At 41.9% G+C, this 18868-nt stretch overlaps 2 protein-coding genes across 2 annotated transcripts; both read right to left on the reverse strand.

Moving 5' to 3' along the window:
- Window positions 1-225: 225 nt before the first annotated feature.
- Window positions 226-4718, reverse strand: LOC121706526 (protein disulfide isomerase Creld1). Its single transcript, XM_042088348.1, has 6 exons — window positions 4619-4718; window positions 3039-3220; window positions 2857-2940; window positions 2403-2498; window positions 1563-1703; window positions 226-1135 (listed from the first exon to the last, which is right to left on the reverse strand). Exons 2-6 carry the CDS (start codon window positions 3205-3207, stop codon window positions 915-917), a joined length of 711 nt encoding a protein of 236 aa, XP_041944282.1. The 5' UTR covers window positions 3208-3220; window positions 4619-4718; the 3' UTR covers window positions 226-914.
- Window positions 4207-17169, reverse strand: il17rc (interleukin 17 receptor C). The gene is made up of 15 exons (XM_042088300.1): window positions 16914-17169; window positions 16128-16381; window positions 14266-14569; window positions 12808-12911; window positions 11599-11713; window positions 9843-9875; window positions 9490-9608; window positions 9340-9393; window positions 8337-8412; window positions 8009-8226; window positions 7821-7874; window positions 7567-7612; window positions 7322-7417; window positions 6064-6102; window positions 4207-5857 (listed from the first exon to the last, which is right to left on the reverse strand). The coding sequence occupies exons 2-15, from the start codon at window positions 16248-16250 to the stop codon at window positions 5220-5222; spliced, it is 2019 nt and encodes a 672-aa protein (XP_041944234.1). The 5' UTR covers window positions 16251-16381; window positions 16914-17169; the 3' UTR covers window positions 4207-5219.
- Window positions 17170-18868: the final 1699 nt, after the last annotated feature.

Raw genomic sequence — 18868 nt, forward strand, 5'->3', positions numbered from 1 at the left:
CAGTGGCCACCTGTTTGTGCTCACCAGTCTGACCGACCGGCCAAGTGCCTGGGAGACAGCTGCCTCCGAACAGGCTCACAGAACAGATATTTGGAACATTATCTGGAAGATGACATGGGGAAGTAATGCATAAGTAAAGTGTGTAAATATTTCCTCTACTATTGGGTCAGTAATGAACATTAGAATAGCGTTTTGTTTGCAAATGTTTGAGTAAATACATAGGCATTAATAAGCCATTGTTTTTATTGCAGTTGATTTAAACTTGTTCAAATTCCATGTGAGCATGAAACAAATAAGGGAAATAATGAGGTGAATCAATTAGTTATGGTCAGCATCGTGCCTTTCCAACTACACAAAGGGGCTAATCTTCAAAGCCTGCACACAAATCTGGTCTGGGTGTGGTGGTACAAAAGTATAAGTATATATACTCTTTTGATCCCGTGAGGGAAATTCCCATAGATATGCTCAAGGCGACTCACATAAATGTAGGTTATTTGAGAACCTGTCAAGGGGAGAATAATTGACCCTCAAATATTCCAGACTCAAAATTACGGTTACCGAGTCAACAGGCTTCCATTGCTTCTATGGGAATTGAGCCCACACAGCCATTGTTTGTTTGGCTAACCTAGCAGCAGTAACATAGGAAGGCAGGACTTAACAAAGGCTCAATCAAAGATCTTTGATAACTAACAAAATAGAGCAACATAATTCATTTCCGCTTCAACCCTCTCTGGATCAATCATGCCCATTTATAGTACTGTAGAGCCATTCATAACCTCAGGACAGGCAATACAGAGTGTTGGACACACTCAGTCCCAGTAAAACCCCATAAATAATAGGTATGTGTGTACTTTTGTGCATACTGTATGTTGATCTGTATGTTTGTGTGTGTATGTGACTATGTCCAGACAATATTAGCGTCCTCTCAACATGGAGTCCAGCAGTTGATCGCCTCTGTCTGAGAACCAGAACCCTGCCATGGCGGCCACCGCCCCCATGAAGATGGAGGTGAAGACCATGTCCCCCTTGGCCGCCAGCGTGCCCAGAGCACAGAGGATCACACCGAAGAACATCTGCTGGAGGACCTCTATTTCCTCTTCCTGGATGTCATCAAACAAGCCCTTCTCATGAGCAGCTTCAATCACATAGGAAAGACGAGAAGTCATTACGTTTTTGGGAATGTACTCTATGTGCCTGAGCATAATGTATGCAGGAAAGCTATAAGACTGTTGCATTAGCGGTGCCATCCATACAATGTGGTTTAGTGACAAAGTTAGCCCTTCAGAAGTGGTAAATCTCCTAATAGGAGAATCCCATGGCTTACAAAACAAAGTCGGAAAAGCTCTTCTTTTCGAAGGTTTACCACTTACTGTGTGTTAACTTACCCAGGTTTGGCACTAAACTGAAGGTGTAAAAGTATAACCTAACCTTAACCAATACATGGTGGGACTTTCTGAAGCTAGACTTTTTCACCTCTGTGACTATCTACATACTTGAAAAACACTCCAGGTCTGAATGCAGAGAGAAACAGATGAGGAGAGGGATGTGTCCGTGTTCCTCACCAGATGTCTGAATGGCTTTACAGACGCCATCTTCCCTACGGAACCCTTTAGCACACTGGCAGTAGAACGAGCCCTCCTTGTTCATACAGAACTCATCCAGGCCAGGGCACATCAGTTCATTCTCACTGCACTCGTCCACATCTAGAGGAGAGATAACTTTGGTTATTTAGGCATATACCAAACCCATTAATTTTTTTTACTGTAAATGTAACCTGTATATCATAACCTAATAGGAGCAGCCGTGGCCGACTGGCTAGGGCTTCGGGCTTGGAACCGAAGGGTTGCCGTTCAATCCCCGACCAGTAGGAAAAATGTGGGCGGGGGAAGTGGTTGAGCACTGCTCTCCCATGCCCATATCCACGGCTGAAGTGCTCTTGAGCAAAGCACCTAACCCCTCACTGCTCCCCGAGCGCCACTGTAGCAAGGCAGCTCACTGCTCCTGCTTAGTGTGTGCTTCACCTCACTGTGTGTTCACTGTGTGCTCTGTGTGTTCACTAATTCAAGGATGGGATAAATGCGGAGACCAAATTCCTTGTATACGCAAGTATACTTGGCCTATAAATCTGATTTACGTGTAACATTTTTTTTTTTTAAAGTATATTTTTTTGGGCTTTTTATGCCTTTAATAGAGAGAGTCGGGGTGGGATCCGGAAAGGACCACAGGGCGGGAATCGAACCCGGGTCGCCGGCGTATGGTGCAGGTGCCCCAGCTAGTTGCGCCACAGCTGGGTCCTACGTGTAACATTTCACATTTACATTGACATTAACCTGTGCTGTGATGCAAGTAGCGAAATAAAACACTGTGATTGAAACTGCTGGCCAAAGTAGCTGAGCTCATACCAACACATTTTGCGCCAGTCATCGTGTATCCATTGGCACATTTCTTACAACGAGCTGGTCCACTGCCCATACACGCTGCACATGCAGGATCACATCCTATAGAGATACAGAAAGAAAAACATTAGGAGAACAAAAGCAACTTTAGGGCGCACAATAGAGTACTGAAGCTATGACGTGGCGTTGTCAAGGCAGCAATTTCACTGGTGTACTGGTGGCATCACATTACTCTCAGTTCTTAATACACTGCATCACTATGTTTTCCACACAAGCCCCGACATGTCCCAAACAGTCTGAATGTACCAAATACAATGAATGTCCCAAAGAGTCTGCATGTCTGGTGCATTATACCCTGTGTGCGCAGTTGTTTCATATTCCACTCTAAATTATGCACAGTGAAAAAAAGACGTCACTGCTTGCGATCTCAGACGTGCATCCCTAATATCTGTGTTCTCACCTCTGCACTCGAATGAGCCCTCAGTGTTAAAGCAGTAGGTGTTCGACGGGCAACCGGTCAGCTTGGTGTCACACTCATCAACATCTGCAAAGTCCAACAGGGAGGAACACCAAAGACTGTAATATAGGTTCAGACTGACATGACCTCACTTCCTCTTTACTCTTGAGCTCCTGTTCACTCACCCACACAGTGGCGATCATGGAGGCTCCAGCCATCTTTACACGCAAGGCATGTGTGGTTGTCAGGCCCACCGCAGGCTCTGCATGAGTCGGAACATTGTTGGAGCAAGACGAGCCATGGGAGAGACAGGCACAGGATGGCAGACAGGGTGGACTTCCACAGTGGCGGCATCACTCAATGAAAGCTACGATGGAAACAACGCAAAAAGAACCATGTCACACTGCCTTCCATAAATATACAGGGAGATGTGTAGGGGCTATTGTTGTGGAAATCCAATATTCAAAACTCAGCTATGGATGTAGAAATATGCCCCAACCCATAAGGGGTCTCTGTTGCAAAACAATCGTTGTACTGAGTGCAAATGTAATACATTTCAATTAGAAAGTTCTAGGTATTAAAAACAAAAACACAAGCACACACACACAAATACACGATCAGGTTAGACTTATACCTACAGTATATCTATCAGATGGGTAGAGTGAAAATGTAACACATTTTAACCAGAAGGATCTATGTACCCTATTTAAACACACTCTCTCACACACACAGGGATGTAGTGGAGGCTAAATGCAGTTTATCCACTTTTGAAATTTCAGAAATAAAGTTCATCCACCTCTTATTAGAGTTTATCCACCTTTATTCAGTAATGGCAACTTTTAACATTCAAAAAGTATACTGTATTATCCACATTCACAATATGTACACTCATAAACACTCTAGGAACCATTTAATACCATTGGTATTGTTATAAACATTGGACAATAACCTCCACCATCATCAAACACGTAGTTCACCTCACCATCACAGAATTCATAGTTTACCCAGCTCTTATTTTACCACTACATCCCTGCACACACACACACACAAAGATGAGATCTGGTTAGACTTATATCTATATCAAGTATCAGGTCATAAACCTGAGTAGGTTAATTAAGACTCAGTGGTATAACTCCCAAAACTAGAGCCCTATTATCGTTTTGTTAGCATGAAGCCTTAGCGCTCTTCTTTGAGGAGGCTCACCACTTACCTAACTTAGCCAAGTTTGTGACTAAACCACTTGTAGTGGACATCTACTGTGTAACACAACATGCATCTGTAAAGAGGTTTGTTTAAAGGACATGTACAGGAGAGATTATTTTAAAACAACAAACAAAAAGAGAGTGAAACAGATTGTGACAGCACACTTGTTTTATTTTCACTCCCATTATTTATTATTCGTAACGACACTCACAAAAATACTGTTACACTGTGTTTCACCTGCTTCCCACAGTCATGTCAGTATCCCTTCTAATCAACGAACTGTTTGACGAGTTGAAGGCTAGTTTCAGGGTGCATATACTGTCACTATATATTATTATACATCATTATTACAAGCCTTCACCAAACCGATAACCCGTAGACGTAGGAACTGTTCGTTTAAACGTGCGTAAAATGTTACCGGTGACAAGGCAAAAATAGCACTTTTATTTCGGGTGTATGAATCACAACTGCTAGAATTGCACATGGTCCTCAACAAACACTGGTTAATCGAACAGTAGAATGACATGCCAAAATGACTCAAATACATAAAATGATTGTTTACCTCTATCCATTAAAGGTCTCATAGAAATATCTTATTGCTTGTCTTGTGCTTCCGTTTCGTGCTACAACAACTGCGTGGGGGAGTGTCATCTATATCTTGGTCAACTCAAACAAGCGCTCGGATTGGTTGTGCTCTTCCGCTCACTCGCTGGAGTGTTGTGACGGCCAATGACATGCCATCTTGAGTACCACTTACTGATAGCTTTTTTATATTTCTAAACATAGCACACATGATATGCAAGCAGTTTCTAACTCGCCGCTGGTCAAAAAATTAGGTCGTCAGATGAATACAAATTCCTGCAACTGTCCAAGTGAAGGCTGTTTCTTATGCAAAAATAAAAATTTCCAATATTTACATACTTCATCAATAAATTCATTTTATAACAGAAACGTGGGCTTGATAATGCCAATAGACAAAGAATCATAAGCAGGACCAAATAAATCTGGACGGAACCAAATACACTTTACATTTTAACAGGTTCCAAATTATACAACATATTGTGTTGTGTACAGACATAATAAGTGCTGTGATACAGTGCTGTGATACAGGTCTGTGGCGATGGCATCGTCATGACAGCCATCATGTTTAAATGAGGAAAAACTCAGGGCTGGAGAGGCACTGCCTCACCAGAGTTTGTTAGTGTCCTGGACAGCCACCTCCCCCTGGGTCTCGCAGATACCCCACCAAGCCCCATGAGAGAATCCAGAAAAGGTTGACTTTCTGCAGGCAGGCTGTACAAACTCAGGCCCCGGAACAGGAGTGGCAGGCCGGGGTCTCCTCCCCCTGGGGGGAAGGGGCTGTGAGAGTCAAACTGCACCAAGGAGAAGATTCTCGACGCACAGCCTCTCTGGTGGTCCTCCAGCAGGCAGCCCAAAGCAGCAGCGAACACGTCTGTGGGCGGTAAGGCAGGTGACGGAGGAGCTGCGTCCCCGTCTGAGTCTTTGTCTCCAAACCTCCCGGCGCGAGGCCCTGTCCAGCCCTGCCAGGTCCACTCCTCGGCCCGCTCCAGAGCCGTGCGGCTCAGTACCACCAGGGCGCGTCCGCCCGAGGAGCGGAGCAGCTCCATCTGCGCGTGCAGCCAGGGCACGGGGCCCAGAGCACCCTGCTCCATCAGGTTCCAAAGGTCCAACGACACGGCGAAGTCCAGAGACCGCAGCATGGAGCCCAGCACACACACCTGCTCCGACAGGGACCCGTCCTCACACGGGGGGTGAAGCAGCAGCACATGACCCCGTCCTCCTGTGTGTGTGTGTGTGTGTGTGTGTGTGTGTGTGTGTGTGTGTGTGTGTGTGTGTGTGTGTGTGTTAGAGAGAGTGCATTTGTTTGAGAGTGGAGGGGGGGATGTGTGGAGAAAAAGTGTGTTTTAAAAGTGCTTATTTTCCAACTAAATGTATTTCATGGGGAGGGATAACAGATAACAGATAAGCATACATATCCATACACACCTTGGCGAAGGTTCGTTCTCTGCCACTTCTGGATCCACTCTGTTCAAGAAACAGAAATTCATATGAACATGGATGCCATGCCACAGTGCAGCAGGGCCTGTACACTGTAGATACAGCTAGGAAGCTGCTCTTCAAAATCAATATAAAAAGCTACACCATGTGCCCATATTTTCATGTGTGTGTGTGTGTGTGTGTGTGTGTGTGTGTGAGTGTATGTGCGGGTTTGTGTATGTGTGTGTGTGTGTGTGTGTGTATGTGTGTGTGTGTGTGTGTCTGTGTGCATGCATGTGCGGATGTGTACATGTGTAGATGTGTGCATGCATGTGTGTGTGTGCGCCAGTGTATGTGTGTGTGTGTGTGTGTTTTTTTTTTGTGTGTGTGGGTTTGCATGCTTCCCACAGATTCTTCACCTGTCCACATGGTTCAGGACAATGAATCCATTGAGCAAGGGATAATGTATAGAACGCCGGTCATTATTGTGAAAATAAGTCCCGACAGGGCGAACCGGACCGGTCTTGTTCCGCCCTGAAGGGACTTATTTTCCCATAATGACCGGCGTTCTATACATTATGCCGCTTATTATACGGCTACTTGCCAAAACAAAAAAATAAACTCCATGATATGTCTCTTTACACTTATTTGTTACCGTTTCGTCGTGGCTTTTGCTGAGAAACAAATAGTTCGCAACACACGCTGAACTTGAATCAAACATTCTTTAGAACACAGCTGATCAACCGTCTGCTTTCACTTTTGAATGAAGTTCCAATGCAAGAAGTGACCGGAATACTTTCGGAGTGATATGATCAGCAGCACAAAACCCGTTGCCATTGACAGCGGTAATTATATGTTTGCAGCGGTAATTACATTAATTTATTTTACCGTAGAACGTTGGGAAATCCTATTCAAGTCAATGGAGTGTTCTACTAGCATTGTGAAGAGCCGTGTAATAATTAAAGATACTGTAGGGCAGACAGCCGTATGGCCAAGAGAAAAGGTTAGATGTGGCCAACATCCCCCTGACCTTTCACCTGCGGCCTTTAGCACTGGATGCAACATTCCAACAACCAGACAATATAATCTGAGATTATCTGGTTCATATGCTTTACCACTGTTTTCACAAAATTAAAAAAAAAAATTGATAAATAGCCTCTGCTTACTTCTTCAGCAGGTAGGGGCTACCTGGGATGACGATAAATGACTGAAATCAGCAAGGAACCAGATAAGGAAGTAATGTGGGAGAAAAAGAAGAAGCACTTACTCTCAAGAGTTGTCCTCTTTGAATAAAGTCCAAAGATGATCAGAGTAAAAGGCAGAACCACCGCAACGATCAGAATACTCCAGTGCCATCTTCTGGCTAGGTAGACATATTGCAGAGTACAGCCCGATAATGATTCTCACATAAGGTCAGTGGTGTATGATCATTAGTAATTTTTTCAACATACTTCAGACTCTCTAAACAAAGGAAATAAAAATTTAAAAAATTACAGTAATTTAGATCCTCACCATGTTTTGGACACAATGGACCAAATTCTTCTCCCATCACCTCCATCTGAAATAGAGACAGCAGGGTGACTACTAGATAAGGATTAGGGGTTATTTATTAACCATCATCCATTTTTTTCTATTGTTCAATTCTACAGCTAATTTATTTGATCAATTGTATATCATTGCATTTTTATTGAATATATTTAAGTGAATAAAAGTGTGTTTTGTCTTGTTCTGGAGAAGACAAGAGAGTCCTTGAAAAAGACACTTACCCTAATGCAAAGAGGATGGTGAGGGCTGACATTCAGGAAAGACCCGGATAACCTCTGAAAGATTCAACAGCAGGAACACAGTCATTCATGTGCATGTTTACAGTTCATCTAACTTACTAACTTAGATCACTTTCCTATTGTCAAATCTAGTCTAGTGACCTGTGAGCGCTGGAGCTGAAATGACGTACCCATGATCCATTGTCATTGCTTATCCAATCGTCACCTCCTTCCGAGGTGCCATTCTCCACATCCCGACAGGTCCCACCAGGCCCTAGGTGGCACAGCCTCACGACCACCTTCTCCTGGCACGGCACACTCACCTTCCAGCTCAGAGCCAGCACGCCGCTGTAGGTTCGGCTGAGCACCACGGATGCCGTGACGTTAGCCAAAACATTCTGACGTAGCACTGGGAGAGAAAGGGAGGAGTTGAGAGGCAACTTGTCTTACAACAGCAGCTTTACGGAATCACATCGTAAGCCTTAATACTGCTAGGCATCTTTTACAGAAATGTTCTACCTTTGTGGACGTCCGCAGCCAGTTTTTTCCTAAAGAGACAGTTTTCAGAGCGTTTTCCCATTTTGTTCCACCATGCCTGATCACAGAGATGTTGAGTTACATAGTTAGATAATAACAATAGTATTGCACATTACAACGATGGGGCACATTAAAATACATTGAACACAGTCACATTTAAAGGAGAAATCCGGTGAATTTTCACACCGTTTCTCAAGGACACCGATTACTGTCAGTATGGAAAAAAATGAAAAACAATTGGTTTTGCCTAGCTCGAGTTGCTACAGCCAGCAGCTAACGCAGCAAGGCAGCTACACTCTGAGGTCATGTCGTAAGCCCAGCTGTTTCTTATGCAAAAATGACAATTTCCAACATTTACATACTTACATAATAAATTAATTTTAGAACAGAAATGTGGGCTTGGAAATTTCAATTTACAAAGAGTCATAAGTGGAACCAAATACAAACCAACTTTGTATCATTTGTTGTAGAAATCCAAATTATACAAAATATGTTTGTGCTATGGACAGAATAAGTGCTGTGATATACAGTAGGTCTGTGTACACATGTCCCCGATTGTTTCCGTGTTTTCGTACCGACAGTACTCTGTGACCTCGAGAAGCGGAGATCTATGTGAAAACTCGCCGGATTTCTCCTGTAAGTAACAATTAAAAATGGAAAGCCCTATGGCAAATGACTAAAAGCAGTTTATATTGTGTAAGGTAGCTTGTGTCCAACTCTTTAACATAAGAGTATATTCACACATATGGTAATTTGCATTACACATGCTATGTTGAATCTCATAATCTAAATATTTCAAACTGTATTTTATTTTGCAAATCATCCATTTGCACTGTAAGGTAAGTGGAAGTAATCAATAGTTAAAAATGCATTTTAGATTTGACCACTAAAATATAATGTCTATTTTTGTAACAAAGGTACCCTAAAATGTGTATGTCATAGCATAGAGTTTACAAATAATGTGCGAGTGTTGTTATGTAATTACCTGAAAGCACATGCAGGGGGTGACAGAGTGCAGTGGAATGGGACTGGGAAATGGCTGTTGGGATATGCAAAGCATGTCAAATGGGGAACAAAGCTCACCTCTATATCCCCAACAACTAATAGTGAGTGTTGTTAAAAAAAATGGCCTTACCTTGCAAATCCCTGCCCTTTCTGACTTAACACAAATGTTCACCTTGTCCGTTTTGCCTTCAACTTTAATATGAACTTCCCCTTTTCTCAGGTCCACTTCAGTTGACAGTTTAGGTGGATCTAACAATCCAGCATAACAACTTGGATCAATGTGTTTGATGTGTCAATGTTGTCAATCTTGGATCAATGTTTTTGATGTACACTTAAATAATGAAATCATCATATCATTCTTCAAACAAAATTACAGCATAAATGTTTGGCTTAATTTCATTCAATAGAATTTACACACATTCTCACTGAATGATCACAGGAACACTGACACGATGGACTGTAAACATTTTAACCATGTCTTACCAACACAATCTTTGAGCTTTGACTCTGTACAATCTGTGGAACACAACCAAAAACAACATCAACATTCCATCATTGCAAGAGCTCTGCTCTAGAGATATTAAGGTGAACCACAGCACAGTAGACCACCACACCTCTTTCATGTGGGGATGGCATGTTCACCATGTTCAACATTTTCAACGCTACTGAGTATCGCTTAAAGACTATAAAGACTTTTAAGACCTTTTTAAGACATCTAAATGGAAAAATTAAGACTATACCACGGCAAAAACTGTTTTATGCAATATTTTTTTTTCTACTAATTTTAACACCCACCCCATTTTGGATGTCTACAGAAGTTACCAAATATATTTTGGCGAAAGAAAATAATTGTGTGTGAATTACCTTCACAGCCATAAATGCGGTACCCATTTTTAGGGTCTGGGCTGCTTGCTTTTGAAGCTGGCTGTACATTTGGTTGTGCTTACTGGCTGAGGCTGACTGTTCTTCACCTGTATCTGTAGTAGCCTAGGCTACTTGCCAAACATGTATAGCCTACTGGACTGGATTCCCTTCAATATTTTTTTCAAAGGTAGACTAAGCTATTTAAATATTTTAATAGGCCTATATAATTTACTATGTGCATCTATTGTCCCATATGCAGCACAGCAAATCAAAGTTGATCCACTACTTTACATTTTGCACACCAGTTGTATTTAAACCAACCAAAGCTTGACTGAAACATTGTAAAACCATTGACTTGTTTTAAAAAAAAAGTAAAACCACCCCATTAATTAAGAGATACAGTAGGTCCTCCTCGCATGTTCCTGCTGAAAAACTGCTGGTTTCATCTCAAGCACGCACATATTATCAACACATTTACATATGCGTATGTAGCCAGTCGGAGACATTAAAAAAAATATTTCACAACTTTTGCGAAGTACTGGGAAAGGCTGGCAAGCAATCTGCGGACAGATATTACTGGTAGGCTATTATAACTTAGACAGATATTTACTTAGGCTAGGCCAGCAACACATGCATCTTAACATCTTAACGTGTATTTCCTCCTGATTTGCGAAAACGTTTGTTTTCTTTTTCTGTCGGTTCGTGGTTCCTTCATAAATTGTGCAGCAAATTATCAAACAAGTGACAGAAGCACCGCACATAATTTGACCAGCAGTTTGTGAAACGATGCTGCGTCCGAGCAAAGATTCTAGAAGCCCAGCGCAACTCCAAAAAGGAGATCAAATGAGCGTTGAGGCTGCGCCGGACAGGGCTTTTAAAATCCATATGTCCGGCCACCCTATCGCGAACTGGCTAACTCTTTCTCCCTCTCACTCTACCGCTCACAGACCTGCATTATCTCAGGCCTTGGCTACTCTGTCTTCTACACCTTTAACCTTCACACCTTTAATGACACCCGTGAAAGACATTGTCACTCTGAAACCACTACACTTCCTCCAGTAGCCTCATAGTCACTTACACAATTGCGTTTAAAAAATACACGAAAAGAGGTGGAGACATTTCACTCTCTCTCTTGCACTTGCTGGCGGTCCCATAGCTTACACAAATTTAATACCTCCTTTTCAAATTCAAGACATTCCAAACAATTTAAGACTTTTTTAGGCCTTAAAAACCGAAAGTTGCATTTAAGACTTTTTATGACTTTTTAAGGATCCGCGGGAATCCTGTTAAAAGAAAAGTCTTATGGATGTCTTCTAATATGCAAATCAACTTTTGTTTTTTATATGAACAACGGTAATAGGAAGTAAACACTTACTTGTGGCTATTGTGGGTACTGTGACGGTAGTTGTGACCTTACGGATGGAATCAGCAGTCACACGCACTATGCTGCCAGCTGTCAAACCCTTCGGTTTCAACAACACACCAAACCACTGTACAGAACGACAACCACAAAGACAGCACATTACAACACCCAGTGGCGCAAAAAGGGACATTCAACATATGAAGCACAAAGGGGCGCTACGCCGGGGGGCGCGCCAAAGTCATGGGGGAAATTCCATATAAAATATAAGAAAGAGCGCATTTGCTGTCATTAGCAGTTCTTGTGTGATTAAAACATGCTCAATTATCATTATTCACACATTTTAGACCACTAAGACAGGCTACAGTTAAGGCCAACATTATAGACCCTATGGACCCCGTTCCATTATTAGCATCATAGTTGGCCCCACAAGGCTTCCGTTTTAACATTCCATATGTTATTTTAATGCAGAGGAAGTAGATTGGGAACCAAATACAACGTTCAAGCATTGTTTTTGTTTTTATTGTTAAAAGGGTCTATAGCTACAGTAGGCGCTCTCTGATGTTGCTCTCTCAACATTTACAGTATAAACCCAAGTTGGTGAGAGGGCTCTTTAACATTGGCTGATTTGTAACATGGCCAAGAATATAAAGATTACTACTTTGCCTCTAAAGAATTGAGTTGGTGAGTCTTCAATCATCCGTTTCCCTTAAGCTAAGCCTTTCCATGAAGCATATAGATGCCGACTGAAACTTTATCTATTCCATTTAGATAGCTACAGTAGGTGGCAACCAGGCTCATAATGCACTTTTAATTGCAAACAGAAATGTCAAGCTAGCAACAACTCATTACATGTTTCCATATCCTAACAATGAAGGCGGTTTGTAAAATCTAAATATTGTACTGTCAATGTTCCAACAAACAAGGCTAGCGTTGGATCAGCCTTATCCTTTGTGCAAGAGCAAGAGCTGGCAAAAGGTCGTTATGATAACCGTTTGACTCAGCTCCCCTTAAAGTGACAATGCACCAATTATCAAAACTTCATCAAGTTAAAAATACACAGTAATAGTGTAAATTATTGGCCTTTTGTTTTACTTAAGTTGTTTGTGTTACATTTTGGTTTTATCATTTAATATTGATAAAATGGGTAGTTGCACCCTAACAACAAAAATGGGTAGTTGCGCCCCTTACAACAACCTGTGGCCACGAACATGAGCTGCTTACCTCAGTCTGCCTAGGATGCTTCCGTGAAGAGTGGACAGCACACGCCACCTTGTAACAACGAGGGAGCCCTTGCGCGATGGTGTAGCACAAATTCAAGGAGGCAGCTGCAAGGAGCAAAACTGGAACGTCAGGACAATCAGTCAAGAAACAGTCAGCCACAGTTTCAATGCACAGGAAAATACCGTGAAAACTTGAATACAAGTCTAATCCAAATTATACGCAGGTCCCTTTCGCTGGCCAGGTTGGGACAAGTAAAGGGAGGTCTGAATTAGAAGCCTGGTCTATTATTTAATAGAAGTTTTTTGGCTGTATACAGCCTCTTAAAGCCCTCCAGATCGCCTGCTTGAGCTAGTTCTATGCTGCTTTGATATGCTGCACTCAAAGATTAGAGAATACGCCACTGCCTAAAACACACATTTTTCACTGATGAATGGCAGGCAGTGTTAGCCAGAGTTCCTACATGTTTAAATTTAAATCTCTCTCTATCCCTCTCTGTGTGTGTTTGTGTGTGTGTGTGTGTGTGTGTGTGTGTGTGCGCAAGGTTTGCCTAGATAATACGGTGGGTGCGAGTTTGAGTGTATTTGACAGCGTTAAGGGGGGGTTCACATTGTACACGGCATGCGTTGCGCTCACCGCTAGGTTGCTCTTGGTTGAGGTGTTTGTTGTGGTTGCCGACGGGCTCAGCGCTAAAGACCTATGACTTAGAGCTTGCTGCGGTCAAAGTTCAACATGGCTTGAACTTCAACCGCAGCACATGCAAGAGCGGCAAAGCGGCAAACTGCGTACAATGAAACCCCGGCTTCAGGGTGTGATTGCTTTATTAAATTTCACTTCACTGGAGAGTCCCCACCTTGACGTAGCTTCCCGCTACCTATATCGCCGCCGGCCCTGTCTCCTGGAGCTAGATCTAATGGATCATTTGTAATTTATATGTTATTGGACAGCCTAATTTTTAGTCAACTTGCCAAAAATTCACTCACTTTGAAATAATTAATCTGGTAGTATTTCCTTTCTTTTGCTGAGCAAAAGTTTTGTGGGGAAATAATTTAAGACCTGGCCCATATAGACGCCAGGTCAAAATAAAAGCAAGTTGAGCTCAGCGACCCAAGCAAATGAAAGCCAGGGCTACTAATAATCAAGTTTTTATGGTATAATAAAAGTCTTTCATAGTACATTGCGCCCAGCCCATGAAAAGTTTGGTGCAGACACAGAGCTAACCCAAGACCCAACCATAAACCTCTGTACCTGCCTGGGGCAAATACAGACCAGCCTTTGTATTTCACACTTGAATTTCAACGTTTGTAGGCTGTATTTACTGATATTAATTGATCAGAACTAAAAGCAAAATAATAGGCTTTTCAAATGCTTCTTTAGTCCCAACTTGCTTGTAATGACTCACTAACAATCTCTCCCTCTCTCTCTCATACTCTCATACACACAGACACACACACAACCTACGTTCTTCACTTGTTGCAATAGAGGTTTGGGGCTCCACCTCTTTTTCCCCTGCTGTTGAGATTTCTTCCTCGGGGTATTCTCCATCATCTTCATCATCATCACCACCACCATCATCATCACTTCCAGGGAAGGAGTCATTAGTGATGCTGAGCTCTAACTGCACTTGTAGACAGAGTTCATACATACTCATACTGCTCTTTGTAGAGCAAAGGCAGACTTCGGCCTGGATGCTGAGCACCTTCATAGAGTGTGGCCATGGCAACAGAAGAGGAAACATGCTCTCCATGGCGCAGACCGACAGACCCTTTAGGAACATACCACAGTGAAACACAGAGGTGTTAGTAACATGTAACAAATGCGGTCTTCTTAGATGCATGTTCCCTCTGACGTACTTGCTTCCTTCCATGGTCAAAAACAACTGTGGCTTATAGGTACAATTCCAGTCACAGAGAACACACATTTGGAAGAACTGCCTTAGAGGCCAATGCTGCACAAGAGCACGGGAGGTGTGAAACAGGACAAACTGGGTCTCCACAAGCTGTGTGGAGACCATGATTCCAGTGTGTGTATCTATCTGGGAGATCACAGCAGAAATGTATGCAGTCACTGGAAAGGATTGTGGTGTTCACTCAATCTTTTTAAGCCTGCGGCCTCGGTTAAAACCATGCCTCTGCACAAAACCTGAATTTCTTCCTGGCTTGATCAGCAATACTGTTGTTGAGATTGGGTCTGGTATCAATGACTTGGTCTGTCAAAATGACAGACAAATGACAAATTCTCTTCAGATTCAGAATATGCATTTCCCCACCATAGCTATAACATTTAGTTGTAGTTAGATTAAAGTTGAGTCATTATGATGGGCAAATTCCCTTGGGTCACAATTCATCTTCCAACAGAATAAGAATTGAGGTGGGAACCTATTTTATTTGACATGTAATGTACATTATCTAACTGTGCCAAACACATTAAACACCAAACACCCTGCAGCAAGATGAGAAGACAAATAAAAAACACCTACATATTGCATTAAGACAGCCTAAAACTTGGTATTGTTTTTTTGATTTTGCTACTAATAGTTTTAAACTTCATAGGTCAGGGTTAATCGAAAAGCAACATTATTTTGCTTTACTTATTAGCAAAATGACTATCCTGTTCAGGTACTTCACATCTTCTTGATTTGCTGATATCTACTGAGGTGGGCTACTTGGGCTGATATTTTTACCCATTCAAAACCTCTTTTGCTTAGGTAAGGTGCTATAGTTTTACAATCACGGCACTTTGTTTCAGAAGACTCAATATTAAACCTTGACATGTCATTATTTGTTTTTATTCAATAGGCTATACATCTGTTTAAAGATAATAAATACATGGTAAATACATGGTTCATGGCATGTTCATTAGCAATTGTGAAACATGAAACTCAAAGTATGTTGGAGTGGATATCTGAAACAAATGTAGTCTCTTGGCATCAGGCAACAAGGTTAAATATTTGTAAATATATTTGTAGGATGTAATATGGTTGCATGTGTTATCATACCAGTTAACAAGTTGCTCATTCTATTGCATAGCCTATTTACAAAAATGACCAAATCAGCTATCTCGCTCTCTCTAAATACATATTTGATGGACATTTGATTGAACTAGGCCTACATTCCAAATAGGCCAGCTCACAATTTCTTGATAAAATAATGATGCACTGGAGAGCACTTTAAATTTCGTTGTAGGCCTATCTGTGACAATGACAATAAAGACCTATTCTATTCTGGCTCATAATAAAGTTTTTTTGTTTCTTTGTTTGTTTGTGGGTAAAAAGAAGCTGAGTCAACACCAATACCCTGATTATGAAATTACCAATAGCATACCTCGGATAGGTTGAAGGGGTTCTGCGAGTCATATTCCAACTTCTTAAGGTGAGCAGAAGTGTTTATACTAAACTGAAGAATGATCAGTAGGGATCCCAACAAATTCAGCTGCCTCATAGCCATCGACAGTTTCAGTTTCCTCCTACCGAACCTTGCGTCGTAATTACATAGGAATTATACATTTCCCCTATGTTGGTACGACTGACCACATCACTGGCCTACATGTCGGGTAATTCATGGATCCAAAAGCAAACCTGTATGACAAAAACGGAGAATCTCTGTCATTGTGACACCAGGGTAAAAACGGATTTCCTCAGTAATAAATGTTGGTTTTACATTCAATTCAAGGCAACTTCACGCAGCCCCATTAAAGGAGGTTGATCCGGACCGACAACAATTGAGCACAGTATTTTGGTTCATTAGCCTAATACATCAATTATATCTATGCTAGGCCCACTGTCTGAACATGTTTGAAAGTAAAGATGACATGCCCGTTTAGGAAACAAGGCTATTCGATCACAAACGGAGCAGATCGTGTAGCCTACAGGTAAGGGCACGTCCTAAGAGCCAACCCCAAAGGAGTGACAAATCCGCTCACGTTTCAGGATGTGGAAACTTGGAAAATCTTACAATTGGTAATATTGTTGCCTGTTGAGTACAAAAATCTTGGGATATTTAACTTTTAGCCCGTTATGTCAGGCAAAAGGCCTACATTTTGAAATGTCAATTAGCTTAAAATAGTCAGCGAATAAGTAGCCTAGGCTACCCAAGGCTGATGTTACTCACATTCGAAGTTGACAGACACTGTAGTTCCTTGTAAGTAAGTAGGCTAACACACGCTAGCCTACTGATTGTAGGCCTAGGTTAGATTGTCCATGTCACCCAGCTCCTAAAAACGGTAGAACGTTTGCATGGTCTGAAGTTAGTGGTAACAAAAACAGTAAGGTAGGCCTACTACGAGTAGCTCCAGTAAAACTAAACTTTTGCCGAACGCGACAGGTGAATGATTCAATGCGATGACTATGCGGAACTCCTCCCCTATATCTCTGACGCAATGCTCTCCCTGAAGGTGCAGGTTTACTGGTTTACTCTTATTTAAACAGCGGGTTAAGTAAATATCAATATTTTACTGCACCCCACCCAGTAGGCCTACAATACCGTACCATATTGTTTTAAATGCACAACACAAGCACATTGCGAGGTGGGGATAGGGCCTATTAATTTCAGGTCTTAGAAGTTGTCACTTTAACCAGGAGTGTGGCCTAGTGATCAAAGTCAAGTCCAGTCCAGTGCGTTTCCCAAAAGCATAGTTGTTAACTATGATGCATACTATAGAGTCACTGCCAAATTTGTTGACAGTAGGCTATTTGAGTCACACGTTACAGATACAGAAATACAAAATTCGGTCGTATTTCTGTCACGTTTTAGTACCAAATAAATGCTAATAAATTATGTTCTTATTTCTTAATTTTCCAAAATGAAAAACGTCATATGTGACAATATGAAGCTTAAGTGTTTGTGCATGCGTAACTCACACGGACTCACATTTGGCAGTGAGACTAAGGTAGTTGCCATCATAGCAACTATGCTTTTGGGAAACGGACCCCAGACGGTCACTAAATCACAGCCGAAGACAAATGCGTGGTTGAGCGCTTGTATTCTTTACTGCGATTCCCATAAACCAGTAGCCTAGTTCTCAGACTCCTTCTAGTGGTAGCCTACTCCAGGAGTACCAATGTTCGTTTTTATAAAGATGACATAATAACTTCAAATTATATACAAATATATAACATCCAAAATCCTTAACCACGCGATCACTGAAGTTAAATTTAAACTATTTTTGATGTTTGGTAGGCTTAGGCTATGCAGGTAAAACGAATCTAATGAACCAAAGGCAGGCCAAGGCTAGGTGAACTTGGCTATTAAACGGGACTTAGCTAGGTGAACTTGGCTATTAAACGGGAGACTTTCTGTAGCCCATCTGTAAACAATTCTGGGTCTTAAATTTAAGTCGCATGTTTGCCAATTCTGTGCTATTGGTCTGTATGCATATCCATGTTTGCACTGCTATATCACAAACATATTGTTTGACTGTGGCGCGCAATTTTACGCACGGGGCGCACCTTGAAACAGTTTACCCCTTCCCGAATTCAACCCTTCCCATAACGTGCAGGGTGCATTGTGCTTGCTAGATTCGTTTCGGCCAGCCAGCCACGGTCATATGACCTATATTTCGAAAGAAAATTGACTGTGAACCACAAGTGTGAAATCATGTATGTGAGCCTAAATGGAGAGTGATGTCACCAGTCGAAATAGCTGTAGCCTATCCCCCGGAAGCTCACGGTGTGGCAAGCAAAGGAAAAAAAAGCAAACGTGATGGATCAATGGCTTCCATGGCACTTGCCAGCAACAAACAACTCAAAACAGTATGTGAACTGTATACTGTATACAATGTGAAATTGGCCAGTGCCATTGTATTTTAATGCCAGTAATAATGGTGGTAACTTGTAGAGCCAATTATTTTCTGAGGTGGTCCTTTGGCTGTGCTGAAAAGTGAGAACCACTGCCATAGACAGACAACACAGTGACATGGATTTAGTTTGTGGCCTATCTCTTAATGTTGTACGCCTACTGTAGGCTACACTGAAGTGAAAATAGCATTTATAGTTCCACTTTATAGTAAAGCATTCATATTTACTCTAGATTACAAAAGAAAACTTCAGTGAAAGTGTTTCCAACAG

Source organism: Alosa sapidissima, chromosome 4 (assembly GCF_018492685.1).
Source record: "Alosa sapidissima isolate fAloSap1 chromosome 4, fAloSap1.pri, whole genome shotgun sequence".
Lineage (NCBI taxonomy): Eukaryota > Metazoa > Chordata > Actinopteri > Clupeiformes > Clupeidae > Alosa > Alosa sapidissima.